Source organism: Bacillus rossius, chromosome 1 (genome assembly GCF_032445375.1).
Source record: "Bacillus rossius redtenbacheri isolate Brsri chromosome 1, Brsri_v3, whole genome shotgun sequence".
Taxonomy (NCBI): Eukaryota; Metazoa; Arthropoda; class Insecta; order Phasmatodea; family Bacillidae; genus Bacillus; species Bacillus rossius.
Genome location: NC_086330.1, coordinates 270,205,046 through 270,232,159, shown reverse-complemented (window position 1 = coordinate 270,232,159; position 27,114 = coordinate 270,205,046). Strand labels below are relative to the sequence as shown.

Here is a 27,114-nt window from a genome sequence, read left to right as displayed (position 1 = left end):
ATGTAATCACTGTCTGGAGTGGAAAAAAAAAGATGTACTGGAAAAGCACATTAAATCTGAGGGACATCAGGCGACAAAAAAAAAAAAAAAAAAAAAAATGTTCACCGAGAAGTTGGATTAAGAAAAAAAGCCGGTAAAACGACAAGCAACGGTTTCTGGCATGATCGAAAACCAAAAAAAATGGGGAAGTTTTCAATATATTGCACTCATAAGTGCTAAAATGTTGTTTGGAAACCTTCCAAGATACGTTATCTTTGTAGTTGTACTAGATCTTTATTTCAATGGTTGTTAATAATTAGGGCCACGATTATATGGTGAATCGCGAAATTGCGAAATTTTCCGCGAATTTATATGGAAAATGCTAAAAAAAAAAACGATTTTTAAGAAAAACCTCTAAATAACACAATACAAGTCTGTTATATTTTAATGTGAAAAGCTTGATAGTCAAGACTTGCCCGAGCCCTGGTTGATAAGCTGGAAGAATTTCCTGCCTTGCATTTCTACATGCTTCCTCTAATCAGCTTTAGGGCGCCGTCTGGTCAGCGTGTGTGTTAGTGAAGCGGGATGATAAGAGCGACACTCAATGGTAGTTCTAGCGCGGCTCTGAACTGGCGCGCAGTCATCTCGTTCCCGTCAGATAATTGTGAAATTTGAGCGGTGACCGTAACATTATATGGCGGAAAAATAAAGATAAATGTGTAATGCATTTCCCTCTGATACTTTCAAGAAATTTGTAACGGGTTTTTTACACCTAAAACTTTGAAGACCTGCCTTTTAGCTCTTTTATCTCCTCTAAATCCTCTTGATCCGATATCAAAAGAACCAGTTGGGCATTATCAAATTCTTAAATGCTTTTCGTAAACAGACTCCAGTCGGATATCTAGTGTAGTTTGGAAATCGCGTAGGTTTTTCGTAGCTGTGCGCGGCACACGATGTAGTTGCCATTAGTCACGTGCAGAGAATGTTGTCCGGCAGGAAGGGAGAGTATAGTTCATTTGCGGTAAAAATGAATACTTTAACGGCCCTGCTAAATTTTTCCATTTAAGAAATTTTGAATTTCAGTGATTTTCCAGCAGAAATAATGTTGTGTAACTAACAAACAAATTGTATCAAAACAATTAACGGTAAATGGCTGTCGCGGGGGCCATTAAAAATTTTCCATTTAACCAGAAATGGACTATACAAACCTGGCTTCCGTCGCACGCAGTTTGGAGAAGGGGAGGAAGGATGTTGACAGTTTCACATGCCAAATGACGTTGAGGGGGAAGGGGGAGAGAGACACGATGGTTTGTATGCCTGGGAGGGATGAACCTTGAAGTCTGGACAAGGGAAGGAGAGGTAAGCCGTACGACGTCATGCATCCACCGCCTGTGCTGTCGCCAGCCTGTCTAGACGAGATTCCCGCGCTCCCACTTACGTTGCACAAGCTACTGCTGCCGTATTTTTAAGCAGAATGTCCTTTTTTTTTCTCTCTTCTTATACGAACATTAGTACGATTATTATAAACCCACACACAATATATGCTGCGTGTTAAATAATGGCTTTTTAAAAACTTTTATTTTGAGTTTTACAATATCTTCCCCAATTATTTTTGTTTTGGTGCCAAAATATCAGATTTTTTTGACGGTTCCTGAGAATGTATGGTACTTTTTAAGAGAAAATGTTTAACCATAACATTAAAATTGTGATTACATGTGATTCTAAACAACACAATAGGCCCAACTGCTATTTTTTATGTCACAATCGTGAAATATATTGTGTAAGTATCATGAATAGCTTAAAAAAGCCATATTTTTTTAAAAGACGAAATAACGACGAAATGTGTGGTTTTAAATGACGAAATCAGGTTCAAAATAAAACCATATAATCTTGGCTCTATTAATAATTAATATGTGTATTATTTAATGCTTTGACGCGCCGCCGGCGGTCTTATCTACGAGAGCCGTCGCCATGCGCCCCCCCTCCCAGCTTCGGAGAGATTGTCCACAGCCCCGAGCGGCCGTTTACCGGGCCGAGCGCCGGGTGGGCGCTCGACCCCTGGGCAATTCGGCGACCCGCAGCACAGGACGCTCCACCCTTGCCCGCAAGGGAGGCTTCCTCCGCCCCCCCCCCCCCTCTCCTTCTTTCATCCGGCTATCAGGTATAAAAGGGCCCTGCGGAGAGCCCTCAGGGAGAGTAGGGCGCTCGCCTCCTGACGAGCAGTCTCGCCCTTCGCGTGCGCGACCAAGCGACAACGAAGTCTATCGCTGCCGCCCGAGGCTGGGAACTCTCGTGTTCGTGCTGTGTTCCCGTGAATAAAAAAGCTGCTTACCAGAACGTGCTGTGTTAAGATCTCGAAACCCCGTCAGTTCCGCCGCCCCTCCACAGCCTTCCTGTCCGAACCAAGGGGGGGAAAATCTCCGAACGACAGCAGTTTCCGGATTCACTCTCCACGCTACTGCGCGGGAGCTGGCCTTGGCAGGTAATTCCGCCATTCCTGGTTCCAAAGGGAGTTTGGGTCCCGGGCCGGTCAGTCTGACTGCCTCCGAGTGTCTTCGCCGAGCGAGAGGGCTGGTACTACGCGGTTACATCGCGTATCAGACCTCTTTCCCCGGCGGAGGGGGAAACAGAACCGCCGAGCGAGCGAGTCGGGACTACGCGGTTACATCGCGTACCGATTTCCTCTCGCCTGGCGAGGAGAGACAACTCCGGTCCCCCTAACACTACGCTGGTAACTCAGTGTGTTGGGGAAGGCCAGGGGGCCTCCGTGTTTCTCCCGCACTTGGCTTTAGCCTACCGGCCAGGTGAAGTCGGAGAGCGGTTTTAATCGCCGTCCGAGTTCCCAGAGTCGAGGAAGGACAGAGGTCGAACCAGAGCCTCTCCCCTAGCCCTGTGTTCGCGCTCAGGGACCTAGGGAAGACACCCCCCCCCCACCGCCATTTAGAGGGATCGCCCCTCTCACCATCCCCCCCCCCCTTTTTCTTGTTCAGGTGTCAGACACCAGCTGGGGGAGTAAAAACCGAAGACCATCCCTGCCTCCGCGACCAGCCTTCCTGTCCGCCTCCCCTTAAATGCCGAGACACCAGGCCGGCCAAAAGAAAGCAGCGAAGGTGCTAGCGGCCAAGTTACGGGAGGAGACTGGCCCTAGAAATATCTATACGGTGCTACGAGACGAGGCCGCCCGCGCTCGTGGGGGTCGCGTCCCCGCGCCTCTCGCAGTGCATAGGGGCCCACCGACGCGGGAGCGGTACTCCCCCGGGTGCTTTCGAGTACCTGCAGTGATCACCCCACTGCCAGCCTCACCAACGAGGGCACCACCAACAGCCGCCCATGTCGCAGCCCGGGCCATCAACCAGCGACCCCCGAGCGACCACCGAGGGGTGACCCCGCAGGCGGCCCTGCGCCAGCCGACCCGACCACAGCTGCGGCCTGCACCCCCACAGGCCAACCGCCAGATCATCGAGATCCCCCCCCGCTCGCGGCCACCTCCGAGTCGCCAAGTGGGAGCCTGTTACCCTCCAAAGGAGGCCACCTTCCCCTGCCTCTGAGGGCGAAACTCTGACAGTTCCTCCCCTCCCCCTTACCGCGAGGAACCCCCCTCCTTTTTTGTGCACTGGAGAGGGAGGACGTGCGTCAGCTTTTTAAAAATATACTTTTCTTCAGTAATGTAAAATGAGAGAATTGGCTAAATGTTGTTTTTAAAAATGCTACAAAATAATTTCAAATTCAAAATGCTAAATGTTATTATTTTAAATGCTATAAATCACCATCTCTAGCTATGATTAAAAAAAAAAAGTGATATTTGGCCCACACAACAAATGTAAAAATAGCGATGATTAGTTTTTTGTTCCTTGGGTGGAAGCAGCTAGTGTTTTGCAACTTCATTTTTACTATGACCAGCAAAATTTTGAAAACAATTATCATTTAGGTTGAAGTCACTGGCTTACGTGTCGTTGCAGTTATGTGTGACATGGCTGGCAAGAACAAAATAGTATGGAAAGAGCTGTGTGTAATCACAAACAAGCCTTATTTTTTTATCCAGCACATAAATACACATGAAAAGGTTTGGAACATGTCTGATGTGCCACATTTACTGAAGCTCGTCAGAAACAACTTCCTGGATGATGGTGTGATCTTTCAATCACACATTAGAATGTCAGAAAAACATCTGGGATGTTTTCTCGTCGTATAGCTCAGGCTAAAAAAATAATAGAAAAAATAAAAATAAAAAACATTCCTGGAATTTTTTTTTTCAAAATGATGTTACACCAGATGGTGTTAAAAATGTTTCTGGATATGTAGTATTTAAATGCAGGTACAGCGATTATTCTGTATGATTAATGAGTGGAGATTGAACTCAGACCCATCTACCTTGAACCAGCTTCCCATAACATCATGTCCAGGACTTACCATACCTTTACCAAAGTAATCAAATCCTCTGTTACTTACTAGCATCAATTATCCTACTGTCATACAAGTTGCAAATGATGGTTTTTTCATGTATCTTAACAGCAATAATATATATTCAATACTAAAAATGGCACTGTTGTAAGTTTTACACCAAAATAATTACATGTATTAAAAAAAAATCTTCATTTCTGAATTTATGATCATAAGAGATGAGACTTGTTATTGGTCTTCTAGTGTAACGGCAAATTCTTGATATGAAAAACGTAAACCTGAAGTTAACATTAGCTACATGAAGAGAACAAATAAATCTAAAACAAAATAAAACAGCCTACAGTTCACAGGGATGAAACCCACAACCACAACCCGAACAGTTTAAAGTTTACCTAAGTAAATGGTTAGGTTAAGTTAGGTTCAGTCAGTATCCTAAATAATAGTTCATAATTGTTTTCTGCAATTGTAGGTTAGATAAGGTTGCAGTAACTAAAATAAAAGGCTGGTTAGGTATGAATAGCGTTATACTCTTTGACCAAAAAATATATAAATATGCAATATGGTGTTTTTTCATGAGCGAAGGCAAACTTCAGAGAACTTTAAATCTATTCAGGTGTGACTCTCACCCCTGTGAACAGCAGGCTTCCCTATTAAAATGCTTCAATGATAAAATAAACATATTAAATAGGTAACATAAATATTTGTTCTGTATTTTAGGTATTTTACTCTTCACACTATTGTTTCACCTTTTGGAAGTAATATTATTGTGTTATTGTGTGGTTTGGAACTTTGAACAAATTGATCAATCATACTACATATCCGGTGACTACTGTTGCAGTGCGTAATTACTTCACAAATTGGGCTGTCCGCATCTCCCCCCCCCCCCCCCCCCCCCTTTTTCAAGAAACCGCAAAATACTACCAACCAATGGTGCAAGAGCAGCTGGATCAGCGATCTCCTTGATTAATAGTCTCAAAATAATCTGAGGAAACTGTATAACCAATGACATGAAATGTGATGAAATTTTAGAATGATGACACAGGCTGGTGTAAATTAATTGTATTAACCAGTAATTCTTGATGAAAGGTCATGTAAAGTAAAGGTATCTTATACATTCTGTAAAATGATACTGAGTTCCTTCCAGAAATGGCACATGCAGAACTCTTAGTTAACTTTTTTACAAAAATTACTTGACATGTGTTTCCATATTTGTTTGTAAAAAAAAATATATGTGCTACAACCCCAAACATGTTTGCATAGTTGGAAATTTCCAAATTAAACTAAAATATTTCAATTCAACAGGTTTTTTTTCTGGAAAATTAGTTTCAATTACGTGTTGTCTTTTGTTTTTTTTTAAAAAAATTACATTTTGTCGCAACGAGTATTGCGAAGGATAACTGAGGTGACAGAATGGGCACTCACGTTGCGATCAGCGCCACCAAGCGTGAAGGAGACCTGGCTGAGGTCGCACGTCGCGTGACGGGGGTTCCACACTTGGCTGGGCCTGCGCCTCAGTCCGTCCTGGGGCAGCCGGAGCGCCACGCTGTACTCTGAAACACCCACCCACATGCGTGTCGCCGCGACAGCTGTGCTGCTCGTTCACTCCGTTGTCCACTTCAGTGCTTCTGACAGCATTTTTACCAAAGATATTGGGAGAGTCCAGACGGAGCATGTGCCAGTGAAAATAAAGTAATACAACCACTTGTCAATTTCTCTTTCCAATGTCGCAGTTGTAATGCGTATTCAATATGTTCTTACTGACAAAAAAAATACTAATATTTTCGATATGATGCAATCCTGTATCACCTGCCCTATTAGTCTCACTGCGCTCATCTATAACCTGGGTTTATTCTCCTCATGTGGTTTCCAGATAGCTTTTCATTATGTACAGTTTTTAGTCCATTGCAATTGGAACCAACTGTTGTTGGTAATTTTTATTTTCTAACACTAGACTAAAACTTTTGTAAGGCATTGACAAATTGATACTAATAGAGAGGAATTACATTTTGGTATCCTTTGATCTCCATTGCACACATTCGTATTGGTCAGTTGAATCATAATTTACAGTTCACAGACTGCATATATTATTTACTGGCTTAGTTTGGTAGAAATAGTCCATAAAAGTGCTTGTTACATTTAGACTTAATCTTTTATAAACAAAAATGGCATAATAAAGGTGGAAAAAGATAGTACAACAGATAAAATTTAAAAACTGATTTGAAGTGAAACTTGTTTTTGAGGAGCTACAATTTTTGAACATTACGAAAATTCCATTGCAGGAGGGGAATAGTTAAGAACGTGGTGGGGGAACCGGTAAAGGAGGAGTGTGCATCAGAGGCGACGTGACTCCAACGCAGGCACTAGCTGTGGAAAGGGAAGACAGACATAAGGGAGGGAGGGATAGGCACGTAGCGTAGCATGCTACATGATAGTAGTAATGGACAGAAGGAGACACGGCAGGTAAGAGGTATGAATGACGCACCAGTGATACTAAGGAATTCTCGTAATGCTGCTTGTGTTTGTCTACTCATTATTTATTTTTTCCATTTGATATAATACCTGCATGCTTACAATTTTTAATTATATCTGTTGGTCAATAAAAAAATACTAATAATTTATCTCTATCTATTCCTTACATGCAAGAAGTTTTACTTCTGTTGTGTGTGGACTCTACGCACACACTTTTTTTAATAATTGTATTTGGCCCTTGTCATTTAAAGGTTGGTATACACTAGTACAGGTTGCCGTTTTTACGGATTTTATCCGTTTGCACTTGGAATAGCGGATATTTTAATTGACGAACGCACAAACACAAATATTTACTTACTGCTCCCGCTCCACTTCATAGATACATTGTCATCAAGAGATACTTCACTTTGCTACGTCGTTTCAGTTTTTCTAAGATGATAATTCACGCTATACCTTTTATGTCTGAAAGCATTTAAAGTATACCGTGCATCGTAATATCTATGACAGTTTATTTAGACACCGTGTTCTGTTTCTCTCTTCTGCGCAATGGTGCGTTCGTGCGTGTAACGGAACACGCTCAGTTATATTTGTGCGAAGTGATATCTGTGACAGTGTTTTTACAGTCTGTGTTGTTATACCGTGCAATCACGATTTCTATGACGGATTGACTGAGTTTTTACAGTTTGTTAATTTTAAAGTAATTGTTACGTACAAAAAATTCGGCTTGCATCTTTGTGGATATTGAAATTGAAAGAAATGGAAAGAAAATGCAAGGCATCTCCAGATCGAACGCTGTGTAAACAACAATACTAACGTCAGTGGGAAGTAGAATTGAAGTGGCTGAAACCCGGTAAAACGGACTTTACTGCAGTGTGTTCATTGTGTCGGTTGGACTTCAACATTCAAAAGGGTGGTCTGAAAGATCTAAGGCGTCACGAAAGCACACAGATACACCAGATAAATCAGAGGGCTGCTGAACAAAGTACTTCTCTCACATCTTTCATCAGCAAACCAGACAACAAAATTGTAGATGCAGAGCTCATGTGGGCAAATTTTATTTGTGAAAACAATTTGCCAATGAAACTTAGCGACAGTTTCACAAAACTCGTCCCACAGATGTTTCCTGACAGCAAAATTGCTAAGAATTTTCACTGCTCGCGTACAAAAACGAGCCAGATAATTGTTCAGGCATTGGGTTCCTGTGTTGAAGGAAACATAATTAGTATTATTAAAACATCAGTTTTTACACTACTGATTGACTAGTCAATGGATGTTACTGTCACGAAGCAAGTTGTTGTTATGGCCAGGGTGTTTGTTTCAGATAAAGTTGAAACTCACCTGTATAAAGTGATTGAATTAAGTGGTTAGGCTAGTGGAGAAAACTTATTTAATTTGGTAAATTCTTCATATGAACAAGACTATCCCTTGGGAAAACTGTCTCAGCATGTCCTCCGATGGTGCCAAAGCCATGGTAGGTGAATTTAATTCTGTACTTTCACGTGTGAGGCAACATCAGGGAAATGTGTGGTTTCTGCACTGCACATGCCATGTTGCTCATTTAGCAGCTTCCCATGCCTGTAATCAGTTACCAGATGTATGTGAGCAGCTTGCCAAAGATGTGCATGTTCATTTCAAGTCATCTGGCAAAAGAAAAGATGATTTCAGCACCATTCAAGATTTAATGGAAGTAGAAAATCATAGTATTCTGCGGCCTTGTTTTACCAGGTGGTTGGCCCTTTTGAATTGTGTGGAGCGTCTCTTAGAACAATGGCCAGCTTTGACAGAATACTTTGACAGACTGGATGGAAAAGAGGCCAATTCTGAAGCTGTTAAAACGCATTAGAATTACCTTCCAGTCTGATGCAACAAAACTTTATTTCTATTTCCTTCAGGCAGTTCTCCCTCGTTTCACAAAATTTAATGTCATGTTCCAAAAAGAACGGCCTTGTGTTCACAAGCTCCATCCACAAATATGTTTTCTTCTACTGCAATTCATTGCAAGTTTTGTACAGTTTGAAGTCATACAGAAATGTGAAATTACAGCTGTTGATTACAAGAGAGAAAACCAGCTCACAGATGCAGGCATGTTCATAGGCCATAAAACAAGAAATTTTCTAGAAACTGCTGATGCATCCCTAGAAAAAATTTCTTTTCAAGTGTGAGGGACTTTTATGAGACAGGAACCCACTGTATCGTCTCTTGCCCCCTCAATGATGAAGTACTTAAAAACATAGTTATTTTTGACCCTGCACATAAGTCATCAGGTGACTGGAAAAAACTGGAAGCACTAGTGGTTAGGTTCCCGAATATCATTCCAGATGACAAACGGGACAAGCTACAGGAAGAATTCATCTTATACTCACTGAAGGAACCTCAGGAAAATTCATCTGTGATGGATATTGACACCTACTGGCACACATCATCCCAAGCAGAAGAAAATGGAAAACCAATTTTTCCGTTACTTTCAAGACTAGCTAAAGCGATGCTTTGTCTTCCTCACAGCAATGCTGCTGTAGAAAGAATTTTCAGTAATTTGAAAATTGTGAAAACTGCACACAGGTCACGTTTAGAAATGCGAATGTTGAATGCATTGTTGCACTGCCACAACAGGACCAAAAATTTGGGGCTAGAATTCAAACCCACTGATGAGCTGAGAAAAAAAGCTAGGAACCTGAAGAAGTGAAGCAGTTGGAGTGTTCAGGCAAGAAATGCCTGCAAATACATCATAGTCTGTGTGTATATTTTTTAAGTGATTATTGTAAGAACCTCATACTGGTACTTAACTCTTTACATATAAACTTATCAGTTTTATATCTACATTCATTATTATTATTTTTAAGTAGGCCTATGCAACTGGAATGAAGGAAAAGCTGATTTCTGAAGAAATATGCTTATAATAGGTAATTTGTTTTCTCCTGTAAAAAAAATGTTGGCGTGAATGAAAAACCTGTTTACAGAAATTTTATTCTTACAGTATTTTACAGGATTTTTAATGGTCTAATACAGGATTTTATAACTATTCTTTGTGGCATCCCTGCACTAGTATATTACATTTTCATTCATGTTACAAAAATTCCTTAAGTGTATAGGAAAAGATTCTCACCACAGCGCAACAAGACTGGTCCTCCAATGACCGTGAAACCATCCTGCTTGGCAAACGACGTCCAGTACTGTAGCTCGAACACAGGCGTTTCAAATACGAGTTTCACATTGTGCAAGTGACGGAACAACGAGGTCTTGCACGCACCGGGATTATGGAAGACTGCGCCTCGTCTCACGGGACGAATAACTGCAGTGAAAGCTTCACTCCACTTCTTCAACCACCTGCCATGAATAAAAAAAGTTTTATTTATTTAAATGGCTTTATGATGGCAAGGTATGTGTTTAGAAAACAGAAATATACAGCGTAAAGTCAAACATGATTTAGGGCTGCATGTTTTCAAGTAGAGTCGTACAAATGACTTCAATTGATGGCATTGTAAAGAAAGAACACTACCTCTGAAATTTGAAAGAAAATATGCTAAAATTTACAAACCATTTGAACATGAGAGGTATTATTAAGTTTTACAAGGACAATGACATGAGAGGAGTATGTAACTGATTAATTTGTGAAAAGAATGAAGTACCAAGAAAGTTTTTATTTGTATTCAACAATTAAAGCAATTAATTATATCACATTTTTAAAGAGGTCATTTAGAGGTTGTAACATTTTTAATAGTAGAGAAAAAGCACTAAAACTGACATTGGTCTGTAAATCCACACACCCATATTTCTTAGCGGTAAAGTGCTGCAATCTAGCGACACTCGTGTGAACTTTGTAGTCCCAAAGTACAAAGAGGCATGTTTTGTAGAAGTATAACATTGTGAAGTTTTTTTTTGGTAGAGAATTAAATGCATATTGGACTAACTCAGTAGCAGTGAGTAATTTATCTATGTAATTTTGTAATCATGTAATTTAAAGCATTCTAAATATGTTTGGTTACAATTTTTAACATTTCTATTTCTTCTATACTGGTAAGATAAGTGAAAGTGTCGAGTTATATAAACTGATATACTTGGATGTTTTGCTTTGCACAAGTAAATACTGGCTGCTAATTTGCGCTTTAATTTGTTTTTAATGACACAAAGTAAAAAGTGTGGGACCTCCTACATAAAATAAACAAGAAAGAAATTGGCAGTGGGAACATGAGAATATGGCCCATGTCATAAGGGCAATTTAAAATCATGAAATGGGATGGCTAAAGCACGTAAAATTTTTAATGTGCCTCAGAAAATTCTTAGACAGTTGGCTGACGCTGACAAAAGATATGGTACACTTGAGGTAGCTAATGCTAAATTAGGATAGGTAATTGATTACCTCGAAAGGAAACTTCTTGTGGGTTCACGCAAACAGATTTGGGAAAAATCACACTGCAAATAGTGCTCAGTAACCAAACTAAGTATTCAATCAACAGTCTTATGGCTGGTAAGTCCTGGCTTCTGGCTCTTTTTAAGAAGGCATCGTGAGTTAGCTATCCATTCACCAAAAGGAACTATTTTTCTAGAAAAGAGGAATTCAATGAGATCGGAGTTGGAGGTATATTGGATGTTGTCTATAATAAGTTACTATCCATCTGATCCCATTTTTAACGTAAATGACATGGTTTGACCATTGTTCAAAAAGATACCTCTAGGGGTCGGATGAAAGGGAAAGCAGCAGATCTGCAGAAAGAGTAACTCTAATAAAAGTCTTAGGCACAGAAAGTGGTAATGGAACATTAGTGGCACCAATGGCCAATATTTTTCTTCGCAAAAATATTACCAATTTATAGATAAGAGAATCTCCAGCAGGTTCCAACTGTGCAGTGCACCCATCACGGTGGAGGCTGACAACTTTATCCATGCAATGGTTTGAAAACGTGACTGATAGAAAATAATCCTATTGTGCTGATACTCGATGGCCACTGTAGCTACACATGACACCTTGATATATTCGATCTCATGATTATATTTCATCGCCATCATTCTACACAAAAGATACAACCCTTTGATAAAACCTTCATGGGTGCATTGAAAGTGCATTACTCAAGAGGAGATTAACCTGTGAATACATTCAACAGGAAAGCCAGTAACTCAGTACAACATTGTAGAACTATTCAGCTGAGCTTATATATAGACAACATACAGCAAAATTTGCCATTAATGGCTTCAGAGAAACAGGGCTGAAACCACTGAATATTGCAGTTTTTCAGATGCAGACTTCATCGTGCATCCCAGGAAGAATCAGAAACTCACGGCTCTGTAAATATTCCAAATTCTACACTCAGCCCAGATTTCACATTTTGTGAAGCATGTCCATAGACAACTCAACTGCAGCAACCTATACTATTTCTTCACAGCCTTCCACATGTATGACACCAGCCCTTGTGATTTTTCACCAGTTCCTGTGGAGAGAAGAGAATTTTCACTCAGATGCCGTGAAGCCATCAAATGAAAAGTTATTATAGCGTCCCTATTTAAGACAAAATTATGTGCATTGTTTGAAAAGAAAAATGAAAAGCAAAGCTGATTACAAAGAAATCAGGATATAACGTAGTGATTCAAATTGTGGTTTAGACTGTAATTCATGCCATGGTTTAGGTCATAATTCAGGCCGTAGCTCGAGTCGTGACATAGAGAAGACTCCAATAGAAACACTGCAGGCAGATTTTCGGCAGCCCCAAAGAACACACTTCTTCAAGTGAAAAAGAATCTGCATCTGATTATGAATTAGATGTTCCAAAAGTTCCTACAAGTGATGCTATGGTGTGTATATTTTGTGAAGACTTTATTTTCAAGATACCAGCTAGGTGGCTTGTTTGTGATCGAATTATGGCTAGGTGGCTTGTTTATGGTCTAATTATGGTCAAGTGGGGTGCTGATGATTGTCTGTTTTATTTACTTAATTCTCTAATCAAAAAGTTTTCATCATATTATTTAAACGTGGCTGACAAGCCAAATATTGCTGTTCTGTGTGTAATCCATCTAGCATTCAGGACCTCCCAACCCCCCGCACAGGCCACCTCTTCTTCCGGGAGTCAGTCCTCGCCAGCCACTGCGGCCGGAGGTTTGTGAGGTAACCATCGCGACTTCATCTACTTTTCCCTACTGAAGTAGTTAGCTTGTCATTGTCATTGTTTATTAAATTAAAATCCTTTTATCTTTGACCCGGCGACTGGTTTTACCCCAGCCTAAACTTCTGTGTGGCCGTTTCCCACCTGCATGTCAGGCTTTCATTCAGTGCTAACTTGCATCCATAGGGATTCGTTTTGCTATGCCAGGTACTTTATACAACTAGTGTTTTCAATGTGCTATACCTTTAGATTCAGTTTTATGGGCAGACAATATTACTTTTTTGGCCTCTATTCCACACACCAACAAGTGTTTTAGGCCTTTGTACTGCAAATGGTGTTAGCCTATATTTCCAATTCAAATAAACAGATACGTTGTGGCTTGGAATTGTTTTGTGTCTGTTTTAGAATGGCATCCTGGGTGGTCAACAGCATATTAGCTTAATGGATTCCAATAATTATAAACAAAACTTCAACAAAGTGTCAAATTATGAAAATTAAACAATATTTGATTTTATGCTCAAAATATTAAACATCATATACTTGTACCATGTATATTATTAATTATCTTTGTTGCATATGAGCTAGATATTACAAACTATCTGTTTTGACCTAAACATTTTTGAAACCAATATGGCATCTTTCAATTCAAATATCTCCCCCTTTAAGATATTCATATGCAGAAAGTGATAAGCTAAAAAATACCTATTTGAATTGAGAGTTCACTGATCTAAATGCAAAACCTAGTTCATGTAAGCCTTTTTCCTAAACATTAAACTTTAAAATTAAATTTACTACTAATGTAATTTCTAGCTCATATGCAAGAAAAATAATAAATAATATACATTATACAAATATTTGATGTTTAGAATTTTGAGCAGGAAGTCAAAAATTGTCCAAAAATATTTTATTATATAGGTTAGAATTAATATGAATGTGGAAACAAATGTTAATAGTTTTGTTTCGAACTACTGATGTGAATAAGACTTTGTTTCTTTATACTGAAATTGTGCAAGAAAAATAGCTAACTATAAGACCACCCTATATTGCACAAGCTGTCCAGCAAGATCCCCAAACAGAATTCCCAAAATTTTCCCCAAATACTCCACAGAATAAACCACAATAATGTCTTACGGTATTTCCTTACGCTGCCAAGTCACAACACACATACAAAGTATTCCATTCTGTAACAAAACAGATTACACAGTAAAACAAAATCCTGCAAACTATGCACAATGTTTCTCAAATCACACACCAAGACACAATCGCAAATTGAATTCAGCTTCTTGTCCTCAAAAATACAACTATGCTAAAATTGTCAACATAACAGAATTGAAACAAACAATGATTAATTCAAAATACATAATGTGTGACAACGTAATCGATTACGTCAGTTGGGGTGAAGTTGACCATTTTTATTAAATTTGTTTTGTTGGCCTGACACAATCCAGGCAATGAAGATAAAAATTTATGTGGTTATGTTTTAAAATATAGGAGAGTTTCTCTTAAAAGAAGTGATTTTGGGACTGAAATTATAATTTTAGACAGAAATTTAGAAACAAATAAAAACCAAGAACTATTTGATATGATTAATAATGTTGATAATACTTTATTACTGCCGGGTATAATAAAAAAAATAATTGCAACTAAATTGCTATGTTTGCTGATTTGAGAGGATAGAAGAGTAAGTAAATAAAAAAAATTGCCAAATAAATAAAAATTTCTAAGGTAAACTAATTTTATTGAAACTGTGCAGTTTCTTAAGCATTTTTGGGTGAAGATGACCACATAGTCATGTTCACCCCAGTGTCTAGTAATTTATATTTAGAAGTGTCTAATTCAGAAAAGAGTTCTGCCTCCTTATAAACTAAACAAACGAGGCCATTATGTGTTCCAAGTAAAAGTGATAGCAGAACGAACTAGAATGGAAATGCAGATCAATGTTTACTAACATATAGTTTCAATTGTTATTTCCAGTAGCTTACCTGTGGTTATTTGGTCTATTTTTTCTATTATTGTAAGGTTTACTTCACATATCAGTTAAATGTTTTATTATACTAATAAATATATATTTTTTTGGTTATTGGCCGTTTTCGTAACTTGTAGATTCCTCTATTTTAGGAAATAACCATCAGTCATATTCTGGAATAGCCTAAATGATAATGTTTGTAAAAAATCAATTTAATTATTTTCCAGTTTTGTGCACAAGTAGTTTAAGTGAAGTCACCTTAACTATTGATAGGTGGGTAAATAAATCTGTTCACTTGAGTTTTCATTATTGGCAGTCTAAATAAATAATACTTTATTTTGTTCTAAATTGTTTATATATTTTTTATTACAAAGTAAAAATTCAAAATAAGATTTTTTTTCTCAAAATAATTTTTTTGGTGTTTCTCTTACATATAATGTAGTCAACTTAAGCCTAACACTAGCAAGGTGAATATTACAATGAAAATAAACTTACTGGTCACATTCACCCCACTGAGGGTGAACATGACCAATTACATAAAACAATTAAAAACATCATTAAAATATTAATAATTTTTTCTTTCAATGACAGCATTTCAGAAAACAAGTATAGATCTATACACGTACATAGTTAGATAAATAAACATATTAAAATTTGTTAGCAAAAATTCATTATGAAGATGAAATCTGGTCACCTTCACCCCAACTTAGCGATTCCGTATAAGTCTTCGACTAAAAATTTCTTAAGTAACATATATTTCCCTGACCACACCCTAACTTTTCAGGAATAAAACTAATTCCCTAACAATTTCAGGTTTCCCTATTTTCACTCATCCTGCACACCTTGTCCTATGTATACTAGTGGCCGTTCAAACAACACAGGTTCACAAGTTGAGGTGTACCAGTAGGTGTGCAGGCCCAAGTGAACTAAGCCAAACACTCAACTATATTTTACACAGTTCATCTTACATTGCTATTCACAAGCGGTTGTGTATGCTACAAATGTTGAATGGCTTGGATATGACTCACGAGAGGAGAGAGTAAATTACACATACTGCAATGTAATACATCATATTTTGGTACTAATAGTGTTAGAAACAACCTAGTTAAGATTTATAATGAAGTATCTAAAAGCTTCAATAAAAAAACATCATATGCCTCAGTTAAAAATAACAAAGAGATCATCTATTTGCATGTAAACATTAATGGCAATAGTGACTAATGATTAAGAAAAAAAAAACTTAAGAATTAATTATATTAATAATAATAATAAAAACACAAAAAAAGATACAGAGAAAGGGTTCTATTTATAATAAATATTTTTGAGTATGATATGTGTTATTTCTTTTGTAATTTATAATGACTATTACCGCTAAATATTACTTAAAGTTTTACGAAACCCTGAACATGTTTGTAATAATCATAGATATTACTTTTATTTTACTTTATTTATTTATATTACTTTTATTTGACGTGTGTGGTAAAACGTAATACTGTATGTGTATAGGCTATTTTGATAGTGATAACCATACAGATACATGTGTTTATGTTGTTGTATATACGTTGTACATTGTATGTATAGTCCCCCAGCATGAGCTTTCAGCTCTTTGGAAAGAGTTGCAATAAAGTTAAAAAAAAAAACTTCTCTCTTTTTGTAACTAGTTGCAGTTGGCTTAAAGGCCCACAGAGGCGTATCACACAACATCCAGACAAATTGCAGGATTTTTAAGAACTTACAATTCAAATTGTTGTCCCATCAATTAGAGGACATTTCTTGTCTCTACTCTGAGTTTCTACTTACCCGTTAGTTACACTAAAACTATTGTTTACATACCCACATGCTATTTTCCTAATGTACACAATTACTATTTTAAACAACCAAAGAGAATCACCCATAGCAAATCCTGAAGTTAACATTTTATTTAGTCAAATAGCTGACCAATTTATTCCATGTTATAGGCTATCTTTTGCTTTGAATGAAGCATTAGCATCTTCAAGCATATTTAAACTTTATGTACTGAAAAAATTGTTTAGCTTTAGACCAAATATATTCTTACTTTTTTTATCCTCACAAAATTCATCTTCCTTTTTTTATAAGTACATACACTTAGGAAGTTCAAAAAGATGTGTGAAGTGTTTAGTAAGATGGATTGATAGTATTAAGTGCTGGAATCAGTTCTTGTTTTTCAGGCCCAAGTGGCACCGTGACAGGACAATGCCACCCGATTGCTCAGCACCGGAAAAAGCATACTAAGCCATGAGTTGGATAGGTTGGGTTGTCAGTTCCGTTCCCCTGGTAGCCAGCACTGCCATACCTTCAGAAATGATAGGCCGAGGAAGGGTATTTAAGTAAATGACATGAAATATTCAATTAACCATCTGCCCTTGATTACACAATTTATGCATGCTGAACCTTGATACATTGTAAAACAAGGAACAAGGGTTCTACGGTGCGATGTTTGGTGAGGAGTGAGGCACAAACTCACCCAAGCGTCTGGCTGTACACCAGAACCGTGGCACAGGCATGACAACCCGCTGGCTTCAACCTCACCATCACCCTCAAGTCCAAGTGCTGGGAGCGGAATTCTCTGAAAGAGTCGTGTTCCTGTAACACCAGGCGTAACACCAATTCCTTGTTTTACATATAGTTTATTATAAAAACTTTATTTTCTTGAAAAAATGCCATGAGTTTTACCAAAAAATGGAAAATATATGAAATTGGAGGCCATATTACAATCACAAATTTACACCTAGCTGCTGGAAGAATAGTTTGAAATGGCATGACAAGACAACTGTGTCAAGGTCATGGTCTGTACTACTAGTCAGAGTGTAGTAGAAGTTATTGTCACTTTGATCACTCTTGTGCTTTGTTCGTTACATGGTTTGTTTTGAAAGCATTATGCGAAATGGATATTGTGGAGAAGTGAGGCTCATGCCAAAAGGATCGTCACAATGTTACGTTGGAAACTTTTCAAGATTACTGTGGCAAATTAACCCATTCAAACAAACAACTGCCAAGCTGCTTCAAAATATTGTGTCATTGTAGTCAAAGTGCATAACTGGAGAGCAGATCTGCCTTGACTCAAGAATAGAAAAAGTTCATAAAGAGCATTCAGAAGGTTTAAGATATACGGTTCCAGGAGTTTAAAACCAGTGTTGAGAACTTGATCAAAGAGAAACGAAGTGATGGGATGCCAATTTCATGAGATGTGATAATATTAAAATCCAAAGTAATTGTTTTAATTTATAGACTAGTTTTAAAGCAAGTAGTCTGCAGGCAAGTGTGTGAGAATGATGCGCACTTGCAGTTTTAAAGAATTTTCAAATGCTATATATTCAAATTGTGGTATCCACTGCATAATTTTTTTTCCCATGTGAAGCATGTGCTTCTTTTGTCGCTCCCACGCGGCCTAGCGATTTCCTCCCATTAATAATTCTCTTCCTCTCCTCCGCTGCCTCTCTTGTTTGGCTTCCCCCTCTACCTTCGCCTTCCTCCCATTTTGTGGTCTCCCTCCGCTGCATATGTGCCCTGTGTATTGGATGATATAGAAGGCCATGTGGACCTGGTCTAGGGTTGTTCGGTAGCGGCCGGAGAGGCGTCTGTACAGGTCAGTATTGGCAAAGTCGAATATTTGGACACAGTAAGCTTTATTACTTGCACGATAAGACAGTGATATAGATTTCAAAGCCCCTAAGTTGTTAAAAATAATGAGCCATGTATTCTGTTTGTAAATGGGCTATAACTTCTGATGAATACGTCTTCACGAGTTCATAATTTGCCACGGCGTGGGTGTCACCCCTCCCTCCCACTTCCCCTTCTGTTTCCCCAGAGACATCATATTCCTCCTCTCCTTCCATTTTTGTTGGTCGTTTACCCTCCCTTGAGCTTTGTGCGCATGCGCATTCCCTCCTGGGGTGCTGCATAAAAGACCTTGCAGAGCATTTTTCATTCTTCTTAGTGATTGAAATGTTAATCAGGTCACTTCATCAGAGCAGCTATAGGTTCTTAGTTAAAGAACTTTGGAGTCAGGTAGCGACGTGGACATCCGACAGACATGGTATTTATTTTTTTTTTTGAGGTTTGTTGAGTTCAGTAGCAGTTTGTGGCACTGTTAAGTAATGTAAAGTAACGTTTATATTAAAAAAAATTTTTTTTTAATTGTATTTCAGGTGCCACTTCTAAATTCCTTTTTGCTGCGAGTTTTACCTTGTTCGTATTTTTGATGTTTATTACCATGTTGAATCGTGTTGTGTTGTGTCGCGTGCGCGGTTTGGGACCTCATGTTTTGTATATTTCCTTTTAATTAAAATTCATGTTGAGGGCTTTAGCTTAGTAATTTTTTCTGTATCATGTCTTGCTTGCTGATTTTGTCATTGACTACGATTGCATTAGACTGTCTCACCTTGAGAACGCGCATGATCATTATGAGGCCTGTGTCGCCTAAGGTGGATTCACTTCTTTAATGGTTGTTGCCATTTGCGTATAGCTAGGATGGCTAGATACGAAAAATTATAATCTGCATGAAAAGTGTAATAAGCACGTATACTCACATGTAAACCATAAATAATAATTATATACTGTAGGTCTCTTTTTTTTAAGGGTTTATAACACAATAATTATATAAATGTTTTGATATATATATATTTACTTGATAAACTGTTCATTGCAATGTAACAACAAATAAAGAAATAATTTCCAAATTACGTCTTAACATTTTGATTGTTGGCAGTGTTAGAGCACATGTTTCGTCTAACTATATGCAAATTTAAAAGGCCTAATTTGTGCTAGAAATTGAAGGTACCAGTAACCGAGTGTAATGAACATGCTTTTAAAAATCATGTAAGCTGTATATAATGTTAATTAATGCACAGAAAATGAAACATAATACAATTATGTTTTTGATATCATAAACAATCTTTTTTCTGAGAATATTATTTGTTTAACATAGTCAGAAAAAAAAATTGGAATCAAAATCAGATTCGAAGAATTGACCCTTTAATTTTAGAATCAAAAATGGAATTGGAATTGGTCTATTTTAGGAATCGGCCCAACACTAGAAATAACCACTGCAGACCCACAGGCTACGGACTTTCAACTTCCAAATTCTTCATGACAACTCAGAACCCCTTTTGTTCCATGGCACTCACAAAGGGCCATTTCTGCAAGAATTAGGATGTCAGCAAAAACACATGAAATTTAATTACAGCCACCTTTTTATAATAACTTATGCAACAAACAAAAGCACGAATGTGTAAATTGTAGATGCTAACATATTGTATTATGTTTTATTTTTAATTATGTCTTAATGCATTTGTGTAATCATTTTTGTGCCTGCCCTACTATAAGTTTAACCAAAGTGTACTGATAGTTATTACTATCAAAATGATGTTTATTTCCTTTTGTAACAATTCAGACATATGAAGTAAAAATAATCAAAGCACGCCTATGGACAAAACTGCATTATTTATTTATTAATATACAGTTAACAATCCACAGTCTCCACAGTGTTTCCAGGGAGGCATATCTTTTTATCTTTTTCTTTGTTTGGCCTTTAGTGTCGCCTCTGGGGTTTCCATGTTTTATTAGTCTGTTTCTTTTTTATATCCCAGCCACTTCCAAGGTAAACTATTATATTTTTTAAAATTAAATATGGCCATAACAAGGGTACAGTATTATTCTCTATAACAAAAATATTATATACCCAAAGCCCTTAACAGTAGAAACCTGTCTAGACCTGAGATCTCTTGCCCAAACAAGTCTCTTTAGGCAAGGTTACTCTCATGCATGCACCCACGCACACACAGAGAGGGAGAGGGGAGAGTGCAGTACAACAGTTCAGTATACTTTATGCATTTGACTTGAGTAATTGTGTGAAGTTGTGATTTGGAAATATGGAAAAACAGTGTTCTATTGTAATTTTCAAGAAAGATGAGTGCCACAAGAGTGTGTATGGTGTTGGGCCGAAGACAACTGCAACATTAAACAACATTTCTGAAAAGGACCAATTTTTATTTTTAATTAGAGTAGGACATTAAGTAACAACTATCTGTAAGTACCATGAGAAAAAATTTTTGTTTAAATTCAGCTACATTATTTACAATATCTGTTTTGTGATCATCTTCAGCAATAAAAAAAGTATAACAAAAGGACTTGAAGAAATAATAGTTGACTATTAATCAAAAGAAAGGATTACTGATAATATTTCACTTATTCCTGGCAAATCCTTGGGTTCAACTTGCAACACCAAAATCTTTATTAACCACAAACCAGAATTAAACACAGAGGTCAACTATGATACAGAATATCATAAACCATCGGAAGTTTTCGATAAAATTGACTGAGCAGTACTATTATAGCACTTTACCCACCCAAAAAAAATATACGAAAAATGAGCTCAGTAAAAATAGTTAGTGTTTTTTTTTTTTTTAAAAAAAGTTGTATATGGTTTCAAATACCACTACACAAAATCTTGAGTTGTCATTTTATCAAGATATTTCTACTCTATCCACCAGTGATGAAGCCTCTTTCTTCTCTTAATGGTGCATATTGACATCGTTCGGGCCTGCGGCCTTTCTAGCCCGATATGCCACCACCCTCCTACCCCTCTTTCTTCCGTCCCGTCCATTCAAATCTCCCGCGGCCGACGTGTGCGTGTGTGTGTATGTGAACACCCGGCAAGAGGCAGAGTCGAGCCAGTGCTTTGTTCCCTTCTAATTTATAATGAAGTATTATTATTGTATTTATTTAATGCATGTTATGTATTTAAGTTCAGGGCCTGACACTGTAATTCATTTTTCTTCTCGGCAAAAATGCTCAAGGGCCGCTACACTCAAACTTGCTGAAGTCCATCCAGTAACTGTAATTTTATTTAATTATTTCTTGTGTAAATCAATTATTACATGGTTGCGGCTCATGAACCGCACAGGGTATAATGTTAAAGAGTTTTTGACGTGACAACATCTAATAAAGCGATGAACGCCGGCTGCACGTACGAAAAAGTGTCCCGTTACGCACATTGTCCCGTTTCGCTGTGTTCTGTTACGCTCATTTTGTATTGCTCTTTGCTAAGCTGAACCTCCTAGCATTGCGACCGAGTCCGTGGAGTAATTCTGTTTTCATGCATTTCAATGTAACATTTTTATTGTTCTTTGCTAACCCGTTCCTCCTAGCATTGCTGCAGAGTCTGTGGCGCAAATATATTATTTTTGACTGCATCTTGGTATTGGGTAAGCCATTTTCCTTCACATCATCCTTGAAACACTCCCATTCGTTTCCTACTTTTCCTATCATCGTCCTATCCTTAACAGAATAACATAGATTGGAAGAAGTTAAATAGTAAAAATGTATAAAAGTTATAGTTAAAATAATCTGCTCGTTAAAGTAATAAACATATTTGAATTAATGAGTGCAAATACAAGTAAATTTATCAATTAAATTGTAGATTTCATTTCACTCCTTCTTTGTATCCATACAAAATAGTGATAATTCAATAAAAATTATTCAATTTTATTCATAAAGTTATGCAATCATTTCATCAATGTTTTGTTATGACATTGTCACGTTAAACTAACGTCCGTAAACCGACTTTAAATTACAAAAAATTGGTTGTATGTAATTAGTTTTATTAAATATGCCACAGCGCTATATGGCTCGGAATAACGGTACTATCCGTCTTGGCGTGCAACGCCATTGTCCTGCCACCCTGGCGGCCATCGCTCGCCCCAGTCGCTTCGCATCACCACCTGAGGTAGGACGCGCTCTGCACTCCGAAGACTTTAACTTCGTTAAACTGACCCGGTAATTTTTTCTTTATCGTTTTCGTTATCCTCGGAGCCTACCTCGGGGGTTGGCTGTTTAATTAATTACATGTAATCTGTAAAGAATTCAGAAAGCAACCCAAATGCTACCAAAGGACAAGTATGGACTGTTAGTAAACTTCGTTGCACGGGAACCTAACCTAACTACTGAAAAGGTTAAGTCACTACTGCTAAGAGAAGATGTTGACTAAACGAGTGACACGTCTGGAGCATTTGTAACGAAACAATCACTCGGCAATAAAGGTTATGGTGGAAGAGGTTACCGAGAAAATGAAAACAACAGCTGGAGGAACAATTCAATGAAACCTGAGCAAGTTTATCCAGTAAACAATGGAGGGGAAGAAAACCAGAGGGGTTTCAAATGTGATGAATTGGGCCATATTGCGAGAAACTGTAGGAAATTGAAATATTTTCGTTGTGGAGGCATGGGCCACAGGACAAGCGAGTGTACATTTAGAGGCTCCGAGCAAGAAACAATGATGCCATCAAAATTGGCATCAAGAAAAGAAGAAAATGTGAGTTACAGGTCATGTATAACAGCAAGAGGACTTATAACACCAGTAAAACATGTGGATGAATGGACATTGGATTCGGCTGCCAGCGATCACATGTGCTACAGGCGCGAAATGTTCAAGACCTTCAAAACATGTGAAGGGAAAGTGTCAATGGGCAAGTTATTTGCACAAATTAAAGGATGCGGGAAGGTTGATATCACAATGACCGAGGAATGTGGGGGATGGACATTAGGTTTATCAAATGTTTTGTATGTCCCTGAGTTCCAGTACAACCTAATTTCAGCCTTCCAATTGACATCAAAAGGTATCATCACTGAATTTAACGAACAGTGTGCAGTGGGACATGATGGAGACGAGCAGATCTTTAGAGCAAGAGCTACTGGTGGCTTCTACAACCTGAAGGTTATAAGCAAATCAAACGTCACAGCAGCATCATCAGACGCAAAGTGTGAGTGTGACTATGGTATAAACTTCAAAGAAAGAAATGCAGTGGCTCTAAGGAGCATTCAGGTTTGGCACTACAGGTTAGCACATCTACATGAAGCTGCTATAAAAAGTATTATTAACCTAAAACTAACCGGTAAGTTTGGATAAACATGTTGTGTTTGTAAACAGGGCAAGTCAACTAAGACTGACTTCCCAATTAGAAGTGAGAGGGTCTCCCCCAAACCACTACAACTCGTTCATAGTGACGTAATGGGGAAGCTTCCATCTTCCCTTGGTGGTGCGTGTTATATGGAGACATTCATTGACGATTATTCTCGATTCATGTCACTTTATTTTGTTCACAGGAAGTCAATATCTGAATGATGGTATCACTACCAACTTACAAGAACTGAACACTAGATTGGACTCTAACACACAAAATTATAAACATTAATTCTGTTATGTTCTGTGTGAACTACAGTGTTAAATGAGACAGCCACACCTGATAGTGATGAGACACTCCCTAAAATGTCAGAACCTAGGCCTAGTACATAATGTGGAATGCAGCAGGGTAAGTACATACACACATTTGTTGGAATCATACAATTTATATAAACATGTGCCATTTGTTGCCACTGGGGATATCCCGTTCCGTGGGTCTTATGTTAGATTGTACTTATGAATAAGATGGGAAAGTCTGTATAAAGAATATATGGTATTTAAGTTAAATTAGTTCTTCGTGTTTTATTTGGGAATACACATTGTTTTTAGAAATGACTAAAATATTATCTTTGTATACTGAAAATATGCCACAGAAATTGAAAGTCAGTAACCGAATATATTAAGTTATTGCCTTTATGTTAACAGTGACTGAGGAAATACTTGATCCAAATGCTGAAGACACTGCAGACTTCCTTATAATAATGGATCAATTATTTGACAGTGTCAATGTCAATGCAAGATTCCCAGTGAAGGGGACACTACTCAGATGCTCTGTAACGGGAACTTCAAAACATTTTCAATTTTGGGTGAACACCCTCAGAATACTTAGAACTGTGAGGTTCAAATGTAGGAAAACCGGAGCAACCAGTATACCACCAAGTTTGAAGAATTGGATTTTCACCCTTGAAAATAGTAAGTTTCTTGCCAAAAAATTGCTGAATGAAGACTTCAGATACATTTGTATGCGAAACATCAATCAGGACCGTCTTGAAATTTTTTTTTGGCAGTATCAGATGCCATGGAGTACGCAATGTCAACCCTACAAGTGCAGCATTTAAGTCAGCATTTAAATCCCTTCTTATTACTTACTTTTTATCATCACATTCTGATAATTATAACTGCGAGGAAGATGACACTGGAGGTGCTCTGGACCCACTAAGAAGTTTTTTGTTGGATGAGGTACCTCATGATGCCGGGACATTTAGTTTCAAAACCGATAGTGATGAACCACTTGCTTTCCCTCTCGGTTGTCCTGAAAATGCAGCAGTAGCACCAAAGGACTGCATTCCTCCTAAAACAGGTATTAAAGAAGCTACTGCTACATATGTGAGTGGCTATGTAGCCAAAAAAATTGTCAGTGTAACAAAATCATGTAGTCAATGTAAAAGTGATCTGATTTCTGAACATGTATTGCCTGCTCATTATTTTATTGTTGCAAGGCAGTATTCACCCAAAGCATTATGCCTTCCAAACACACCATTTAGTAATATGTGCTATGAAATATATTTTATTGTGCAGAAAAAATTGCCCGACTATTGTCACCAACAAAGCATCAGTGGTATTCTAAGCACATAGAAGAAGAAGTTGATTTTTCTTTTTTACTTTGTACCAAGCATGACGTAAATACATTAACTACAAAGTTGGTTGTTAAAATGATGATTTATTGTTGGGTAAAATCAGTAAATAGTATCCTTTCTGGGAAAAAATTTTTGCAGTCTGTAATTACAGACCCAATAAAAGACCAAGCTAGAAATTATTTTAATCGCCATTGTAAGAAGTCAAAATAATTATTTTTAAAACATTTGCATGAAAGTGTAACAAAGCATCAGTGCTATTCTAACTAAGCACATAGAAGAAGAAGTTGATTTTTCTTTTTTACTTTGTACCAAGCATGACGTAAATACATTAACTACAAAGTTGGTTGTAAAAATGATGATTTATTGTCGGGTAAAATCAGTAAATAGCATCCTTTCTGGGAAAAATTTTTTGCAGTCTGTAATTACAGACCCAATAAAAGACCAAGCTAGAAATTATTTTAATCGCCATTGTAAGAAGTCAAAATAGTTATTATTTTTAAAACATTTGCATGAAAGTGTAAAATTTTACTAATGCTGTTGTAACATATTTGTGCATCTACAACTTTTTTCATGGCACATTACAGATTTAATTTATAAAAACACAGACACCTGGCTGTCAACTAATGAATGTAAGTACGTACTTCGTAATTTCACTGGTGAATGAGACTAGCTCATTAATAAAGTATCATGGTACCAAAGTTCATATGGACCTTTCTTGATGCAACTGTTTGCATGTGGCGGATGAAAGCATTGTGAGAATGGAAATATTTCTACACCAAAAAGGGCTTCAAAAAATGTGCAATCAGTGTGCCGAACTCGGTACTTTTCAATGTCAGTACATATGTTTGTTTAACTGTTACGTAACAAATTGTTTTGGTATTCATTCATAGCAATGCTTCACAATTTCTTCCAATACACAGCTAAGGTATTTTGACGATGTGAATTGTGACAACATTGAAAGACTGCTGGTTTCACAGTATTCAAGACATGCAATTTGCAAATAATATAAACTTCTCACATTTCTCGTCTTAAGTGTTCAGGTTTTTTTTACAACCTGGGGCCTATTCCACGAAGGTACGAAGGTACAAGCTACAATTGTACAAGCACAAGTTCTACTTAAAACAAGATACAAGTTACAGGCGTTCCACAGAGAATTGTTACAATTGTAGGAAAAAAAGTACAAGTACAAGTACAAAGTACAAGTGTACAAGTTGGCTGCATTTACTCTGTTGTTGTTGTCATAACCAAACTTGTATGTATTTGTTTTAAAAAGGAAATTGTTTAAAACGTGATGTCTGGAAAGACTATAAGTAAACTGTGTATTCTAAATGAGATTAAAGGAAAGAAGGACATAATGTTTCCTGCATTTTCTGACAAATGCACCAAACAAGAAGAAATGAAGGCATGGTTAGCAATTCATGGAAAGGCTACTGGTTTGGGACTGATCCCTGCAGGCAAGGACTTCACCTACACCAGACACACATTTTGGCAGAACTTAAAAAAAATGGAACAGTAAGTTTATTTATATTACAATTTTTAATTTATTTTGGTACAGTCTTGTCAATATTTTGTGGTATATGTAGCCTACATTTGTAAATGAACTACCTAACCTCACTTAGGGAACAGCATTGGTTACGAATCCCATGTACA

At 37.6% G+C, this 27,114-nt stretch overlaps 1 protein-coding gene across 1 annotated transcript in view; it reads right to left on the bottom strand.

Annotated features, from left to right (window-relative positions):
- The window catches only part of LOC134527397 (protein hobbit-like), a 619,824-nt gene that overhangs the window by 170,298 nt on the left and 422,412 nt on the right, over positions 1-27,114 (bottom strand). Inside the window, exons 23-25 of the mRNA XM_063360060.1 lie at positions 17,393-17,511; positions 9,953-10,173; positions 5,803-5,930 (exon numbers count right to left, since the gene is read on the bottom strand). Coding sequence (XP_063216130.1) covers positions 5,803-5,930; positions 9,953-10,173; positions 17,393-17,511 — 468 coding nt within the window. The remainder of the gene's footprint in view (positions 1-5,802; positions 5,931-9,952; positions 10,174-17,392; positions 17,512-27,114) is intronic.